This window comes from Anopheles funestus, chromosome X, assembly GCF_943734845.2.
Source record: "Anopheles funestus chromosome X, idAnoFuneDA-416_04, whole genome shotgun sequence".
Lineage (NCBI taxonomy): Eukaryota > Metazoa > Arthropoda > Insecta > Diptera > Culicidae > Anopheles > Anopheles funestus.
This window is the reverse complement of record NC_064597.1, coordinates 5,391,601-5,409,448: the sequence shown is the minus strand read 5'-3', so window position 1 is coordinate 5,409,448 and position 17,848 is coordinate 5,391,601. Positions and strand designations below refer to the sequence as shown.

Sequence of the window (17,848 nt, the reverse complement as noted above, 5' to 3'; positions counted from 1 at the left end):
ATTTTCTCCATGTTTTTGTGATTCTTTTTTTGGGTGCTATAAATATTGCTATAAATTATTCTTAAGTAAAGTAAATGTAAATAGTATGTTTCGCCTACTTTAGTGTACGATGAATCTTGATGCGTTTTATTTATCAATTTCGCAATTTATTTGATCGTTTCTAATATTCTATAATTATGTCTGTTACGCTATTCTTCTTACAATTCGAATTACATTACATTATTTGTTTATTATTACAATATTCCTTAAACCAATATCATCTCAGTTTTGGCTTGAATGCCTCAATTTTAACCGTATTCTATAAAAAGTCAAAATGACCCCAACAAATAAAAATTTCAATCAATTGACGTATCAGTCACTTCTCCTTATCTTATTCTCAATCAATCGATTTCCCGTTTCGGGTTTTCCTCAATGTATCGAAATTGTGGCGATCATATGGAAGAAAGATATTCAGTTCAAAAGTGCAACAGAACATCATTACTACGGATTTGAATTCGATTTGTGTGTTACTTAAATATTGTTTTATAAAGGAACATAAATTAAAAATTAATATCATATTCGAAAACATTAGCTAGGAAGACGCAAGTTGCATGTATTGTCACATGAATTGTTTTGGAAGGTCCCGATCCTTTCCTGAAGCACGCGTAAAATTTCTCTTAGTATACATAATTGTCAATTACGCTACATGGCATTTTATGTTCTTAAAGCAGAGATTTGCTCAACAAATCTCAAACAAGCTGCTGGTGGACGAGAGAATGAAGCACAGTTTTGTTATCACATCATTCCATATCGAATACTGAGTTGTCGCTGGACATGTTGTTGGAATACAGCTTTAACCGTAGTTTAAAAATATTCCGCTGATCAAATGGATTGGACAATAACAATGGATAATACTCTTGTTTTTTTTTGTAACAATGAAATGCATATTATAATAAACATGTTTGAGGAATGAGCCTTTTAACAGTATTATGAGTTGTAGTTGAAATAATTGAATTAATCTCCACGTTAAACTATTGCGAGCCTTTTAATCGCACAATCAGTACCAGTACGATTGCATTAACTAAAAACAATTCAACTTAATTATATTTGTACAATCAGTCATCCAAAAATCGACTGTCATGTTATGAATCTTAATGCGTAAAGCTTCAAATTTGCTTTTAATACAAATCGCATCAAATTAATTTCTTCTTCTTCTGTAAACTCTTAAATGTAAAATTAAATGCTGATTGCACTTGCCGATTATCCAACAAAACTCTCTGGATACGAGTTTTTTAACTATCAACAGCGACAAGATTTTTAATTACCCTTAACGATTTTACACGATAACTCTACTGATATCGACAATCATGTTTTTCAAATTTCTTATAGTCAGTTTTGGGAATGCATCCAAAGCATGAAGACCAAGATAGTACGCCACTAGAATAGCTCAATCGGTTACACCGAGATGAACCAGTTGTTGCAAACAACGGTCAAGATATAGCGGATCTGGATACATCGATATCTGTGATTTGTGTTCTATGCTAGTCCACATCACTACATCCTCAATGCCCGTTGTTACCGAGCGTCCAATGGTGAAGAGTAGACCGCGTCGAAATGCCACATCAAGGTAGTACAAAATTTTGGTACCAAGCAGAGTATTCGGTAGGTAGCATCGGCGTGGAAAGCCCACCGCAAAGAATGCGGCACCCGGATTTGGATGGAGCGGTCCCTGTATACCGGAGGTGATACTGTAAGGATAGCCAAAATGAGTATAAGACGAGACATCAAGGAAATTCAAAATCTTACTTGTAAGTTATTTCATATATCCCGGTGGGAGGATAGCCTGGTAGTCCACCAGACAGCAGCTGATAGGTCATCGTACCGGGTGGTTGATTGCCGATCTTCACCCCATACACCGACATACAGGTCGGACATTCGATGTAGTAATTCTGGAAGAGATTAAATTTAACCTCATTATATAGACACTACTCAGCTGATTCTATCTTACATACCTTTTGTGAGGTGACTAAACGTCGTTGCTTCACCAGCAGCAGGTTCAGACAGTCGAGATGCATCTGATGCTTACATCTAGACAACGCCACATTTACTTTCTGACTGCCAGGGCGCAATTCCTCCATACACATTGGACACGGTTGGGCACGGGGCCAACGTGGTGGATCAGCTACCTGAACATATTTCGCAATCGCCTTCGACTCACGCGTTACTCCGACTACATGCAACCCATTAGCCGTGTCATTTGTGAGCGACAAAAGTGCCGGAAATGAGTCAGGCGTTTGAGGTTGATATCGTCCATCCAGTTTGTTGTGTTGCAGAAGATTGTCCGGATGAGGTGCAATGTCTTCAACAATGGCGTGGCGCCGTAGCGATTGTTGGTCCCCAGATGGACCAAACGTGTTGGGCATGAAAACCTCATCACTACCCATCGAGCTGTTCAGCATGTCGAACTCCCAGGAGTCGAGATGATGCCGACTGCTCGTTTGGCTTTCATGGCTCAGGTAGGTCGAGACGGTGTCTACGCTCGGTCGGCGCGCTTTATGACTACTAGCTGCGTCACTGCTACCACCGCCGTCTCCACCAAACTGTTGACGTTGGGAAGATTTCGGTTGTTCGGATTGCTGTAGTCGCGAAGATTCGGGCGTATCAGTACCAATGCATTGGTGCTGATAGGAACGCCCGGAAGCAAAAGCGTACCGATTGCGTTGAGTTGATTGTTGTGAAGTATGATGAACTCTTTGAGTATTGTTTGATTGTGGCAGTTGATTTAAACTCGCTGGTGGCGAGATTATCTTGGATCCTTGTGATTGTGGCTGCTGTTGATCTTGCTGCTGATGTAAGCAATCATTCGTCTGGGTATGGGATTTGCTTCCAAATATGTTGTTCAGGATTTGGGTCAATTTGCCCGAATGTTGCTGACTACCAGAGCTTCCCACCTGTGTCCCGGACGCATTACTTTGAGTATTGTTAGCTCGAGAATTGCTAGAATTTACATGAGCGCTGTTCTGAACCTGTCCAGAGTTAGCAACACCTATTAAACCGATTGTATCTGAGGGTATTGCCACTTTTAACAGTGGATACGGGGCTTGATTTTTGCGTCGAATCGGGTTGACAATAGGGTTCCGTCTTCCGCTGATGGTTTGACTCATACTAGCCAAATCTATTAGGAATGGTTTTTTCAGCGATGTGTTGTTTAGGTCGAGAAGCGTTTCCCCTTTGGACCACGCTTGCTCGATCAGTGACTGTACGTCCAGCGGATAACGATGCCATGCAATTTTCGGATTCGCACCATACCATTCCCATTTGATACCCATCGCAGCGGGTGAATTCGGCGGGTAGAGACATCGCCGAACGCTGGTGTTGCGCAAACTAACCGTACCGTGCTGCGTTTGTACCATCTGCACCAAGTCTACCTCATACAGCGCTAAGGTCGGATCGGCATCCTTCAGTAGGACTCGCGTAAGGTTCTTGGTGTAGGCTCGCTCCAGCAGCTGGGTGACAGACGGACTGTACGGCAACCAAGAACACCGATCAGACATTTCATGCTCCCAAACAACTACACGGTGCAGTGGTGTCGACATTTTGGAGTTCAACCTCAATATCCGATTCTACATATGAAGAATACACTGTTGAACTCTTATACTGTTTCTTTTAAGCTGTATGATGATCGTATCATTTTCGTGTAGCTGCCTATAAGAGTTATTTTTTGTACTTAAGAACTTCTTTAGGTAAAGGCTGGTAGCAGATATACAGCTTGGAAGTGTAATTTTCAATTTTCTATATTATATTAACAGGGTTTTTATAGTTTTTGTAATACTGCCGTAGTTCCTCTAACATCATAGCTGCATTTGTGTACCAAATCGTGCACGATCTTCAGGAGGATTCTGTAAAGAGAGAATCAATCACAGAATAAGAATTAATTACAGAATAATAAGTAAGGGATTGACCCTTTTTGCTTCACTACACTACATTTAGTTTTGTTGATTGTTGGAAGAAAGATTTTAATGGTTAGAATATCGCTTTTTTTGATAACTTTTCACTCTTTCAAGAATCATTCACATACTTTTTTCCGGATCCAATTTCCGAATAGTTATTTGTATGCACTTTACGCTGGGTGCTACTGTACTTCAACAAACCTGATTTTCCATTAAATTTGTACATTTAATTCACGGGTAACACTATATTGCACACATATGTTTTTATGTTCACGCATGTTCAGATTTATGCTCAACGTAGAATAGCCGATATGCTTGTAAAAAGAGCTATGATGCTGTATCCTAAGCTTTCCGATGTTAACAATACAGTGCCAAACATGGCGTTTCTATAATTGGCATTTCTAAGCTTCCTGCGCATACGATCGCCCACTATGATTTATATGCTCGACGCCCATCATCCAACAAATCGACGTAAAGAAAGCCACCGTTTAATGGGATCAGCTTCACAACATCTATTACACTTTTAATTTACCTTTGCTATAGTTTAAAAAGGAATTAAAATACTGCACACAACACGCACAGCCTAAACTAGATATGGGTTTTTATGCTCTACCTGACTGCGCTGGTGTGTATGTATTCCAAAAAGGGCACGGATGCGTGAGAGCGGAGAAATGAATTTCCCACGTACGACAAATGAAGCAAATGAACGCATTATTTTGATCGATTGAGATTGAAGTATTTTTAAATTGTACCATTCAAATAAAATATGATTAGAACTTTGATTTCTTTCATATTATTTCTGCTAGAGTAATATAAATAAAACTATAAACTATGTGCATTAAGAATAAATAATAAAAAAAAATAATATTTTGCAAAATTATTTCCAAATTGAATTTTAACGCGACAGTTTGTAGCCCTGCACTGGAAGCTGGGCGAACTTCTGTCAAATGAATCGTAGGAGGCCATGAAAAACAGGTGGTTATAGTTAAAAAATACTGAATATTGGTCGATTCCGGTCCACTGATAAATATAATAATTATTTACGACAAGACTATCCATTGCGAATATCATTAATAAATAAAATATAGTACAAATTTTATAATTTCATCCGACACATGTAGCTTGGATGAAAAAGGCCTTTTCACGCACTGCGATGATGAAGCATAAACGTCAGACACGGGGTGTTCATTTGTCATTTTACATGCTATCTCCCTTTTTCATTATATTTGTTTCGTGATTTCATTTTTTCTCTTTCTTGCAAAACCCTTTCTCGCCCTTTTCATCAAAACTCAAAGTGTCAAAAAAAACCTCAATAGACATTTTTGTAAACAAAACCCTTGCGCTCTCTCTCGTTCTCTCTCCCTCTCTCAAAGAGCGTAGAGAAGGATGCGAGTGAATGAAAGAACACCACTACATGGTATGTTGCTGATATTTTGTGCGTAACTTCTCTAGCGAATTTTCTTGGCACTGTTCGATTGCTTCAGTTGATTGTGGACTCGCAAGATTAGCCAAAGTGCCCCCTCGGTGGTATGTGCCCCAAAGGTGTTTGTTCCTGTTTCTTCAATCACTAATTATTCAACTCATTCCAGTGCCGGTGTTGATAAAAGCAGTAGCAGCAAACACCAGCAGCAGTGCCATCAGGTTTGTGTCGCATATAATTCGGAGGTGTTCAAGAAACAATTAAATCATCCATAGAAACGTTCTAAGTAGGCCAACCAGTAAGTTAGTGAAGAGTTCTTTACTGTTTACCAACAAAAAAGATCCCAATGTGAAACAACGTATCTTGCCGGTCCATACTTGGATATGATGAATCGTAATCAAATCCAAAATAATTAGATCAGAGAAAAGCTACGTTGCGAAGTCTTCAATCAAGAATCTTGACGATCAAAGTGGTCAAAATTCTTTGACTCAGAAAAAAAAACCTAATCTCATAACCAGCTCCTCTCATAAGCTCTTCAAAAAAAAGGCTAAAAGCAGCCTCCTGTTATCCACAGTAGTGCGTAATTCCGTCCCGGTAGTTATCATATCGCTGCAATGTTGAATTTGATCTTGTGATGCGCAACGCGATCATCTGATAAATAACTCCCAAGCATACTTTATTGCGGCACTTAAGACTTGAGATCCTAACCAAAAAAAGGAATAGTGCTTCTTGTGTAACCAGAACTTACGGTACATGTTGAGGTTCTTCTACAAAGCAAAGCCCACACATATAGGCCAATCATTTCGATCCCAACGGCCAAAAACCGAAATCATTGCATAACGCCGTGTCCGTAACTACATTGATGCGTTTGTAGGTGAAAATACGGCATACAGATGCAAATCTATCTTTGCATCCCGGTGCAGCTGCATTCGCCAATACCATGCACCACATGCTTATGTGTGTAGCTTGACACCGTTGGGCAAAGCATTAAAAAAAAAGGAAAACAGACTCCCCCATCGAAATACAAATTGTACAATCTGTTTGTTGTTACAATAGTTATCCGTTACGTTACGTGTAGAACTGAAATAATTTGCAATTCTTTTTTTAGAGCCCCATCATCCAACGTGTATGTTACGGGTTACGGACAAGATTCGCTGTATTGCACTGTTATACCTTATTATGAGCATCTTGGAATCGTACGAGTACTTACAGCTGTCCGTCCTACGCTCCGTCTCTCCATTTGATTGTGGCACACCGCTGCGAAACCGGGGTATTACAAGGGACAGATTTAAAAATAGTACAACATCTGATGGTGATCACAGCAATCGTTGTGAAGACGGATGAACAGATGGTCTAGGTCACGGGAATGATTCGCAGTAAAACAAACACCAGTTTCTGTAAGAAGTAGTCTCTGGCCGACCGCCACCAGTTGATGCGTTCGCAACTCACGGACGAGTATTATTACTCACCAAACAAAAAAATACATTTTGGTTAGCTTTTCGGATGTTTTGAAGAACCAAAATTTACTGGATCTGCCGTCTGTTGTGAAGTGCTAATTTTCACGCACCCGGCATTTAAATGTTGAAGTTGGTGGATGGGTCCTCAACATCGGCTGTATGTTGTTCTGCGTTATCTAAATATTACGACGTGAGGGGAAAGATGATCCTCTCTGTTGAGTTTTCAATAGACAATAGCATTAGAATATCACGATTGTTTGTTGAAGGAATAGATTGAAGAATAGGAACTATAATTCCAATATAAATAGAACATTTTCATTAAAATACCCGCTAGAAATTCAAACCATTCAAACATTCCAGCACTATGCTTAAAATTATTCCAGCAATATTATATGCAGCAAATGTTATACGACCATGAAAATTCCCTGATTAGACAAGAAACATTTTATGTCCATTTTATGTCCAACATTGTCATAATGGCCGGTCCTTATCTTGCTGACCAACGTAGAGAAGTCTTGCAATAAAAAAAAACCACACGTACATTAGAAAACGCTTATTCGCATAGAACATACGAACACAATCATGGAATCTAGATGATCACTATAAATCAACCAAAGTCGAAGTTTGCGTTATCAATAGAATTGCAGAAAAGCGTACGCTCTTTGCCCGAGGTAATGGTAAAAGATGCAACACTTGACACAGTACCCTACAGCAAAAGTGGAGCAAGCGAGGTTTGAGAGTAGTTCCAGGGTTCCCAGGGTTCCAATTTTATATTAATCGGTTCTATCGCTATTCCTTGCATAACGACGTGAGTTTTAGCGGTGAACATTGTACCGGCGATGATAATCATCTTTGATGGTGATAAGATGCGAGAGCCTGTAACAAATTTCATTCCAAATCCAAAGAACTCCAACAAGAAACACTTTGCCGACCTTTTTGGGCCACCTTCGTTTGACATTTGTTATGAAGCTTTTTTTTAAATGAAATATTTTTACGTATGTTAGCAGATTCATTTGGCAGATCCGGATTGTGGCTACGCTGCTGTAGTGCGGATCACTTGAAGCTGTTTTTGTGTGCCTAGAATCCGACACCCTTATCTCTGGAGCCGGTTTCGTGGCGTTCCGCTAGGTACTTCGATTGATTAAACCAATCAATATTATTTATTTTGATTGACATTGTAATCTCGATGAGTGTTAAACTTCTTTTTTTCCCCATCATTTTTACATCAAATAAAGCGCTGTGAAATAATAGGACAAGTACAAACATAGGAGAGTTGTTTACCAGTTTGTTGAGTCGTTCTACTGTTTATGTCTGGTCTTGTTTATGTCGCTTTTAAAAGTTGACAGTAAAATGCTTTTTAACTGAAGAACAATTTGAAATGGTCACTATAATTTAATATATTAAGGTTTCAAGTATAATTTTCAGAAGTGTTATAGATTCTTTTTAGATTGTTACATGTGCTCTACTATCATGTGTATACAGCTGCTCCCCAATATACGCTTTTTGGGATCGAAGACTTAAATATTTAATTCTTATTGTTTGTTTATGTTTAAAAAATTCAAAAATTCTTTAACAAACTGTTCATCATAAGTGTAGTTTTTAGTTCGAAATATTTATGAGCTGTCAAAATTGAAAAATCCACCTACTGCGATTTCGCAGTACATCGTTTTGCGGGGATTTGCTGTATACTTGGTTCCGAGTTTAAGGGCTATGTCGACCAAAATTAGACTCTGTCGACCTTTTTGTTAGTATTCTACTTATGTGTGAATGTATGCAAAAACCATTAAATCATTGTTCATGCTTCTATATTTCTTTTATTGGAAAATACGCGGGGTGTGTAAAAATGCTTCTCGTTTGCGAATATATGTATGACATATTCATACACACTCACATCTGGCGCTATGTGCACAGCGAAAAAACATAAACCACAAACGGGAGAGCCGTAGAACATCAACAGCGGCTGTTTGGTAGGATTCTGTGAGCACTGCGTCGAGTCTGGGAGCACTGCGTCGTGACTGGGAGCGCGCTCTCTCTCTCTCTCGCAACGTTACAGCAAGAAGAGATCGATTGGTTTCAACGCAACTTTTCTAACCCGCTAGAAAGAGAAGGAAGATAGCGCCGAGTGAAGCGAACCGTACACCGCAACCATGTCACTCAGTCTTATGCTAACGCTCTGTCAACGGGGCACTCGGGGCTTTGTGTTGCGCCCGGGTAGTGTGAACATCCGACTAGCGGCTTCAGCAGTACAGCAACGACACTGTCCAGCAGCGGAATCGCCCATCAACCAGCAGCATAATCGCACGTTCCTCACGATGGCGTGCGTAAATCAGCAACAACGATGCGTTTCGGTCGACAACATCAATCCGGCAATCAAAACGATGGAGTACGCGGTTCGTGGACCGCTGGTTATACGTGCCGGTGTTATCGAGAAGGAACTTGAGAAGGTAAGTTCATAAAGGAGGGCCCTTGGGGTGGGGAGACCATTTTGCGTCGTATGTCTGTACTATACATTGCATTCTTTTCCATTTCCCGTGCCTGCTATGATTCACCACAACCAACCCCATTATAGGGTGCGAAAAAGCCCTTCAAAGAGGTTATCCGTGCTAACATCGGAGATTGTCACGCGATGGGTCAACCGCCAATTACCTTCATCCGGCAGGTGAGTACATGAGTTTCGCGCGCGCCAATCGAAGCTAAAGCTTTCCCTTCATAATGCTGTTCCAAAGATATGTTTCGAGACGAATTCTTTGGAAAGGTGAAAATTTTTCTGGCGGCAATTTCAACTGTCAATCGAACCTTATCGCTTCTCTGACACTACCGTGGATCCCTACTCTTCTTTTATTGGGAACTCCACCCTTCAATGTGCAAAAAAAAAACGAAACAGAAACAGAAACAGGAATAGAGAAAAGTTCAAAAGCGAAACAAGATTAAAATATTCATACATCGCTTCTATAGTGCACCCAGCCAGCTTTAGCCAGTTTTTACAGTGGAACTTCATGGAGTACACTTCATGGAGGTGAGGAAAAACTGAGAAAAATGGCCTGTAATACCGGCGTATTTGTTGATATTAAAGGGAAAGCATTATGTAATGTTACCTCCTCCAGATCTTGAAGGCTGGAGTGCCTTCTCTCATTTCATATCTCTTTTTCCAATTGAACTCTCCCTAGTAAGACGCGTGTCAGCAGAAATGTAAACAAATAGATGTTTGGAAAATGGAACAACTTACTGGAAGTCGTCTAAGTCTGAAGTTTAAATATAGCAAACGTCTATGTGTAGCGAAACAAAACGTATATCGTAGAACCGGTTTTAACCAACCGAAACGCATAAGAGAGTCGTGCAAAATATCTTACCTGCAAACTGCTTCAATTTCTGACGAGAAGCCGGAACCAGTTCTTCACCAAAAATACCATATCAACCTGAAAAGAGCAGGTTCTTTTTGATTAAAAAAATACTTGTCAAACATCTTTTGGATTCTAATGTTTATCGGAGTTTAAAATGAATTAAACTCTTCTGTGATGTAGTTGGCAGAAGTTTTTCCCCCAAAGCATACGCACACTATTTCAGCGCTGAAATGTTACTTGATTGGCATTTGTTGTAAAGATATGAGCCAAAAATAAATTGATCTCGTTTATATTTTCATTTAGCAACCATGCTCTGCAACGTGACCTTCGTGACACTTTTATCAATTGGCAGAAAACAATGGTTAAATTTGATCGACGCGCTCCATGTTTGCTAACACTTTTGCTAATATGGCGCGGAAGGGAAGCGTTTGTTTTTTTCTATCCAACTTTTTACGACTTGAGGCGAGGAATGCAACACACGTTTACACAGTATTGCGCAACTAGCAAAACGATTCTTTACGATTAGTACACTTGCTCTCCTCCTATAGGTTATTCGCAACATTCTCTGCTGATTGATATAGATTGGCTGGACACTATCGGATTACTCCAGTCTATTCTTGAGCCGGAAGTTGAGGGAGCATTAAATGTCACAAGAACAACAAGCAAAATGAATCAGTTTTGCTATTTATTGTAAAGATATGTAACACTTCAGTAAAATGTGAACGCAGTCACCCTTGTCGGTGTTAACGATCACGTCCTGTAATTAAACTAATCACGCGAGTTGTCGCATCCACGGCAATTCTAGCTATTCTCAAGATCACTTGTCACAAGTTCTCAAGTTCTCATGTGTACAAACTGCATATATAAGATGCCGATATGCTAACTACTTGTAAAACAAAACACAAATCGATGCCGCCATCATTAACAAGATGCTAAATAGACGGACAAACAAAGATTCCCCAACTATTCTTGGGTCTCTTCCCCAATGAGTGCAGCAAAGTTGATCATGGCCCCCCTACTGTTTCGCTATTGTTGTTGGTGAGCAAATTTAGTACGTTTCCATTTCCTGTACGCTCTTCATTATGTGGGAGAGATCTCGAAATTTTTATATTCGCCACCAAAAAAAAACAAAGAAAACAAAATCCCGCTTCATCTGATACTTTCTTAGTCCAATTCAGATCAAACCGCCACACTGCCGGTTGTCGGGTTGCTTTGTGTGTTTGGTTGAGACAGGTCTGTTTGCTCAACCAACTGCAAAATATACTATTTATACAGAAGGCTGCGTATGTCTTTGCAGCAGTACCAGGCGTTAGTGATTTCATTTCGCGTCAATTGTGAGTTTTTTGAGTTGTCTGACCATTATAATGTGGTGAAGGTGAAAATGTAAGCCTGTACGGAAAGGCAGTGTATTAAACACATTGAAATATTTATCAGTATATTATCATCAAGAAACGCAAAACACTAATACAACCAATGCTTGTGCTTTGTTTCTTTTTTTCGTTGTATGACCTATTTCAAAACATGTCTATCTGTTTTGCATGAGTTGATCTTCACAAAATGTCGAAGATTCCGTATTGCTGTTACTATTTACGACTGTGATAAATGGTGCATTATTTGTCTACAGAACCATTATCATGAGCATAAGCATCTTCTCTTGGAAATAGATTCGCCTATACATCAACCAATGCTTTGTGTGATAAGATACGTGCCATCTGTTTGACGAGCGTTAATGGTATCTGTCAACGACACTGATACGTTCTATACTTCAACTTTTCAATAAACACTATCTGTGACTGTGTGTTGGAAATTACCGTAAGGTAAAGACTACAGAGAAGATAAGCGCATGGCTTTATTATCAACCGACTGTAAACGGTCGTAACTTGCTATCAGAATCAGTTGTAATGATATTGGACGAGCTTGACTGAAATATTGAGATTTATCTATTAGTTCAAAGTTAACTCAAAGAGCAAAGATCTATTCCAACTCATTCTATCTATATATTATTTCTTCTCTTCAGGTACTCGGACTGGTATCGTATCCTCCACTGTTCAGAGACCCATCTATTCCGGAAGATGCAAAGCAGCGGGCTCGTGACATCTTGGACGGCTGCAAAGGTGGATCTGTCGGTTCGTATTCCGATTCCGCTGGGATTGAGATAATTCGCCGACATGCTGCCAAATATATCGAGCGCCGTGACGGTGGCATTCCGGCCGACTGGCAGAACATCATCCTTTCGGCGGGTGCGTCTGGTGGCATCAAGGTGCTGATGGCGCTGCTGCGTTGCCCGATCGATGGTAAAAAGCCCGGTGTTATGATTCCGATTCCACAGTACCCGCTGTACTCGGCTACGATTGCCGAGTTCGATATGGAGCAGATCGGCTACTATCTGGATGAGGCAAACAAATGGGGACTGGATATTGCTGAGCTGGAGCGTTCGTTGAATGAGGCGCGCAAGGTATCGGCACCGCGCATACTGGTCGTTATCAATCCGGGCAACCCGACCGGACAGGTGCTGTCACGGTCTAACATTGAGGACATCATCAAGTTCGCGCATCGCGAACGTTTGGTACTGTTTGCGGACGAGGTGTACCAGGATAACGTGTACGAAGCGGGCTCAAAGTTCCACTCGTTCAAGAAAGTGATGATGGAGATGGGTGAACCGTACAGCAAGATGGAACTGTGCAGCTTCATGTCTTGCTCGAAGGGATACATGGGCGAATGTGGCATACGCGGTGGATACGCTGAGATTGTCAATCTCTGCCCAGATGTGCGCACGATGCTGTTGAAGTGCATCTCGGCCCAGCTCTGCCCAACCACGGCCGGTCAGGCCGTGCTCGATTGTGTGGTAAACCCACCGCAAAAGGGTGAACCCTCGTACGAGGAGTTTGAAAAGCAAAAGGCGGCAGTGTTGGAGTCGTTGCGCGAACGTGCAGAACTGGTAGCACGTACGTTCAACTCGATCGAAGGTTTCTCGTGCAATCCGGTACAGGGTGCGATGTACGCCTTCCCGCAGATTCGATTGCCCCCCAAGGCACTCGAGGCGGCCAAAAAGGAGGGAAAACCGGCAGACACATTCTACGCATTCCAGCTGCTTGAGGAGACCGGTAAGATATTGGGGTTTTTTTTTATAGCAAAAATAACTTTTTATAGCTAACTTGTTTTTAACTTAATTTCCCTACGGATAGGTATCTGCATCGTTCCCGGTTCCGGTTTCGGACAACGTCCCGGCACCTATCACTTCCGCACGACGATTCTGCCCCAGCCGCAAAAGTTGAAGGAAATGCTTAGTCTATTCAAATCCTTCCACGAGAAATTCTTGCAGAAGTATAAGTAATAATCATTCGCGTGAAGGCAGTAAAGTCGCCTCTCCAACATCAGAAACAAAGGTGAAGATTATGAAGGTGATCCGCAGTTACGCAAACAGGTTAGATGTGTTAGGGCCATGGAAGTGGTAAACTTCCGGAACATCACTAGCTCCACAGAGTGGACATCCCAGAATCGATAAACATATCGCACCAGCGGATTGTCAGGAGAAAAAAAGGATTATATCGTAACAAACAAAAAACCATAAATGAATCCCAAGGAAAGGAACCTAGTAAAGCATATTCAAAACAATCTAATTGCGACTTCTCTCAACGACAAGGCATCGCCTTAAGCAATTCAAAACACATCACGAGCGATAATCCAAGAATATGCGCGAGATTAAAAAAGGGTTCGCTAACATTGATTACAATTAGCTGTTGCAAAATAATCTTATTCATATAATGTTACGATCTGCTCCTGACATTCGACATTCGTTTTGCAAATTTGTGTTAGCACACGTTATTTTTCTTGGGTGCGTACTATTGTTGTATGTGTGCGGAAATTTTTTTGTTTCAAACGTTAACCCCACGTTACCGGAAGATCAGCGTAAACTATGGGGAAAATCAAAACTCATACATGATTCTTGACTCAAGCGAAGTTATAGCATAAAATTTAAGTTTTCGTTCCTCCGCACAGGTATTACAAAATAGCACAGCATTGTTAGTTCGTAATAATAACAAAAAAAAACTGTTTCTGCGACGAATTATGAGAAGCCACCGAAGAGCATTTAATGCTTTTTCTTCGCAACAATCTCGTTTCGCTTTTTTTTTTGGGGGAGAACTGTTAAAGAAGCAAGTAATACACGTTTAAAATGTGATGCATATTGGTATATATTGAGAGGGCAGCAAAGCGAAACTCTCGTAAAAACGCAAGTAAACATTCACAAACTCGGATGGATAATGGTTAAAACTACGGCAAAATAGCTTCTCAACGGATTTTCATATATTAATCGCGAAAGTTTAAAAAAAAAAGGCTTCGATAAGTTTTGCTGGGTTGTATTTATGGCATGCTTGTTATTACCGTTTCCAAAAAAAAACCTGGTTCATTCAGCAATTGGAGGTTAGCGATATAATTCGCTAAAGAGCAACGAAGTCTTTAAACAAACTAAGATGACCGACGATGTGACTTAACAAGCGCCAAAATAAGCAAGTAAATTAAACTATATTCGCATTAAAGGAAAACTGTACGCAAATTCGGAAACTTAAAGACAATAATTTTTACACGGCGCAAACAGGTGTAAAAGTTTGATTGTGAAGTAAAGTTTTATAACTGTAGTGTTTACCGTTCATCTGACATCTATTGGACATGAATGTCTTGTTATTTTCGAACAAAAAAAAACCGGTGCTCTTTGGCGAATGCTGCCGATTACAATAACATCCCTTTTTGCTGCTTTGTTTCGGGAATTATTTTTTGGTAATTTCACGTTCGGTGTGCTGCCGGGTATACAAACTGTTGAATCATCCGCAGTGTATTGGAAGCAAATATATTATTTTTCTTTTCCACAAAAAGTACAGATTTACAGGCGCGATTTGCAGTAAGAGCGGCAAATCTAGAACAAACAAGAACACTGCCTCTTTTTTCCCCAAAGCGAACCATTACCTGCGAAATAGCCAAATACCTTTAGGTATACAACAAACGATAAAACAACTGAAATACAACACCCCCTTCAACTTGTCAGTTGATTCGAGCCTTGATAAATATTTAACCTACCCAATGTTCAATGTTTGCCGAATACATACAAATATAATCAAACACTTGCATATGTCCTGGTTGTCTTGTTGAAAGAAAAACATTTTCCACTATAATTTAAATAAACTTTTGATTTACTATAACTTTGATTTTTATTTACTATAAGTTCCTCCGCCATCGGTGGACGGAGTCATCAGCGTCTGGTGGACGAACTATTCAAGAAGGGTCTGGAGAGCCTTTCGCCATTATGCATCGGCTGATCGTAAGAATTTGGGACCAGGAAGAACTACCGGACGAGTGGAAACTGTGGAACTAGTCCTGAATACTGCCTATAAGATTCTGTCCCGAATACTCTTCTCCTGACTTGAGCTTCTTTGCCATAGCTTTCGTCGGAAGCTATCAAGGTGGATTTGTTGGAGTTAAATCGATCACCGACCAAAGCTTCACTCTACGGCAGATCCTCCAGAAGTGCCGAGAGCATCAGATCCCTACGCATCACCTGTTCACTGACTTTAAGTTGACATTTTTGCTAAATTACCCAAAAAAAAGCTAAGACTATAGACTTAAGAAATTTTCAAATTTTGATAATTTTTAAAGTATTTATTTATTTTTTTTTTGTTTAAAACATTATTTGAGTGAAAAGAAACTCATTGCAACCAATTGGGATTAAAATAAAACAATTTTATTTTTTTTGCAAAATTTCTCAAAAAAAAACGTAAGGGGTAAGCCTTATGAAATTTTCGAGTTGAAATTTTTTTGAAATTTTTTTTTCGATTTTTTATTCTTTTTTTAGTTTAAAGCATTATTTGAGTGAAAAGAAATATATTGCAACAAATTCCCATTAAAATATATCACATTTTTCAATTTTGCTAAATTGTTCAGAAACAGGGTAAGGAACTTGGTTCCCTGAATAACTTCTGGCACAGACATCTGACGGTATGGCCGTCCAAGAAGAAAATGTAGCCATTGGTGCCATCTATCGACCACAAGTTGAAGATTGGCGATCCGTTGGATACCGACCGAGTTATAGGCAAAAGTTGGTGCAAAAATGAGAAAATTTTTACATTTTCTCAAACAGGGTAAGGAACTTGGTTCCTCGAATAACTTCTGGCACAGACATCTGAGGGCATGGCCGTCCAAGAAGAAAATGTAGCCATTGATGCCATCTATCGACCACAGGTTGAAGATTGGCGATCCGTTGGATACCGACCGAGTTATAGCCAAAATTTTGTGCAAAAATGAGCAAAATTTTCATTTTTTTTAATTTTTTGATTTTGTATTATTTTTCACTCTTTTTTTTATTTCAAGCATTATTTGAGTGAAAAGAAACTCATTGCAACCCATTGGCATTAAAATAAAACAAATTTATTTTTTTTGCAAAATTTCTCAAAAAAATGGCAAGGGGTACCCCTTATGAAATTTTCGAGTTGAAATTTTTTTAAAATTTTTTTCTGATTTTTTATTCTTTTCTTACTTTAAAGCACTATTTAAGTGAAAAGAAACTTATTGCAACAAATTCCCATCAAAATATATCACATTTAAAATTTTTGCTACATTGCTCAAAAATGAGGAAAATTTTACATTTTCTCAAACAGGGTAAGGAACTTGGTTCCTCGAATAACTTCGGGCACAGACATCTGAGGGCATGGCCGTCCAAGAAGAAAATGTAGCCATTGTTGCCATCTATCGACCACAGGTTGAAGATTGGCGATCCGTTGGATACCGACCGAGTTATTGCCAAAAGTTGGTGCAAAAATGAGGAAAATTTTACATTTTTTCAAACAGGGTAAGGAACTTGGTTCCTCGAATAACTTCGGGCACAGACATCTGAGGGCATGGCGGTCCAAAAAGAAAATGTAGCCATTGTTGCCATCTATCGACCACAGGTTAAGGATCGGCGATCCGTTGGATACCGACCGAGTTATAGCCAAAAGTTGGTGCAAAAATGAGGAAAATTTTACATTTTTTCAAACAGGGTAAGGAACTTGGTTCCTCGAATAACTTCTGCCACAGACATCTGAGCGCATGGCCGTCCAAGAAGAAAATGTAGCCATTGGTGCCATCTATCGACCACAGGTTAAAGATTGGCAATCCGTTGGATACCGACCGAGTTATAGGCAAAATTTGGTGCAAAAATGAGCCTTATGAAATTTTCAATTTTTTTTTATTTTTTTTTATTTTTTATTATTTTTTACTCTTTTTTAATTTAACGACCTTACAGGTCATGCCGGCCATTTCTGGCTTACTAACCTTATTTTTACCACGTCGCCGGATAGTCAGTCCTTGCTACGGGGGGACGGTCCGGATGGGATTTGATTCCAGTCTTGTCGTGTGGGCCGGCGCCGTTTATCACATACACCACCCTGATTTACTATTCTGTGGATGGGGAAAAGGATCTGTTTTATGTCCTGGAAAACAATATTCGACATGGTAACCTACATACAAAATGGAAATCATCGTGATATATCAGTTAAGTCTTATTATCCTAGAGTAAAAAATAGTTCCCTCGGTGCCCCAACACACAACTTACCCAAAATAATCGACTTCGTCACTTCGACTTCGACAAACAAAAAACAAACCAATGTTTATGCATCCATCATAATATATACGTTTTTATTTTTCCCTCCATTTTTTAAGTCTTCCAATGGA

At 39.8% G+C, this 17,848-nt stretch overlaps 2 protein-coding genes across 6 annotated transcripts; one reads left to right on the top strand and one right to left on the bottom strand.

Moving 5' to 3' along the window:
- Window positions 1-98: 98 nt before the first annotated feature.
- Window positions 99-10,235, bottom strand: LOC125772660 (protein deltex). 2 transcript variants are annotated; one of them, XM_049444157.1, is made up of 4 exons: window positions 10,157-10,235; window positions 1,992-3,878; window positions 1,786-1,928; window positions 99-1,727 (listed from the first exon to the last, which is right to left on the bottom strand). In XM_049444157.1, the coding sequence occupies exons 2-4, from the start codon at window positions 3,573-3,575 to the stop codon at window positions 1,427-1,429; spliced, it is 2,028 nt and encodes a 675-aa protein (XP_049300114.1). In that variant the 5' UTR covers window positions 3,576-3,878; window positions 10,157-10,235; the 3' UTR covers window positions 99-1,426. The 2 variants fall into 2 exon arrangements, with proteins under 2 accessions (XP_049300114.1, XP_049300113.1); XM_049444156.1 differs by lacking the exon at window positions 10,157-10,235 and adding an exon at window positions 4,462-5,206.
- LOC125772872 (alanine aminotransferase 1) lies at window positions 5,346-15,262 on the top strand. 4 transcript variants are annotated; one of them, XM_049444206.1, is made up of 7 exons: window positions 5,346-5,456; window positions 5,519-5,570; window positions 6,458-6,475; window positions 8,718-9,250; window positions 9,376-9,465; window positions 12,165-13,251; window positions 13,333-15,262. In XM_049444206.1, exons 4-7 carry the CDS (start codon window positions 8,954-8,956, stop codon window positions 13,479-13,481), a joined length of 1,623 nt encoding a protein of 540 aa, XP_049300163.1. In that variant the 5' UTR covers window positions 5,346-5,456; window positions 5,519-5,570; window positions 6,458-6,475; window positions 8,718-8,953; the 3' UTR covers window positions 13,482-15,262. The 4 variants fall into 4 exon arrangements, with proteins under 4 accessions (XP_049300163.1, XP_049300166.1, XP_049300162.1 ...); XM_049444209.1 differs by lacking the exon at window positions 6,458-6,475 and having other exon boundaries at window positions 8,906-9,250; XM_049444205.1 differs by lacking the exon at window positions 6,458-6,475.
- The last annotated feature ends 2,586 nt before the right edge of the window (window positions 15,263-17,848 follow it).

Coding starts and splice junctions, on each gene's coding strand:
- LOC125772660 (XM_049444157.1), bottom strand. CDS start 3,575: ATGTCGACACCACTGCACCGTGTAGTTGTTTGGGAGCATGAAATGTCT. Junction 1,929..1,991: donor GTTTAGTCACCTCACAAAAG/GTATGTAAGATA, acceptor AATCTCTTCCAG/AATTACTACATCGAATGTCC. Junction 1,728..1,785: donor ATATATGAAATAACTTACAA/GTAAGATTTTGA, acceptor CTATCCTTACAG/TATCACCTCCGGTATACAGG.
- LOC125772872 (XM_049444209.1), top strand. CDS start 8,954: ATGTCACTCAGTCTTATGCTAACGCTCTGTCAACGGGGCACTCGGGGC. Junction 9,466..12,164: donor CAATTACCTTCATCCGGCAG/GTGAGTACATGA, acceptor TCTTCTCTTCAG/GTACTCGGACTGGTATCGTA. Junction 13,252..13,332: donor CCAGCTGCTTGAGGAGACCG/GTAAGATATTGG, acceptor CCCTACGGATAG/GTATCTGCATCGTTCCCGGT.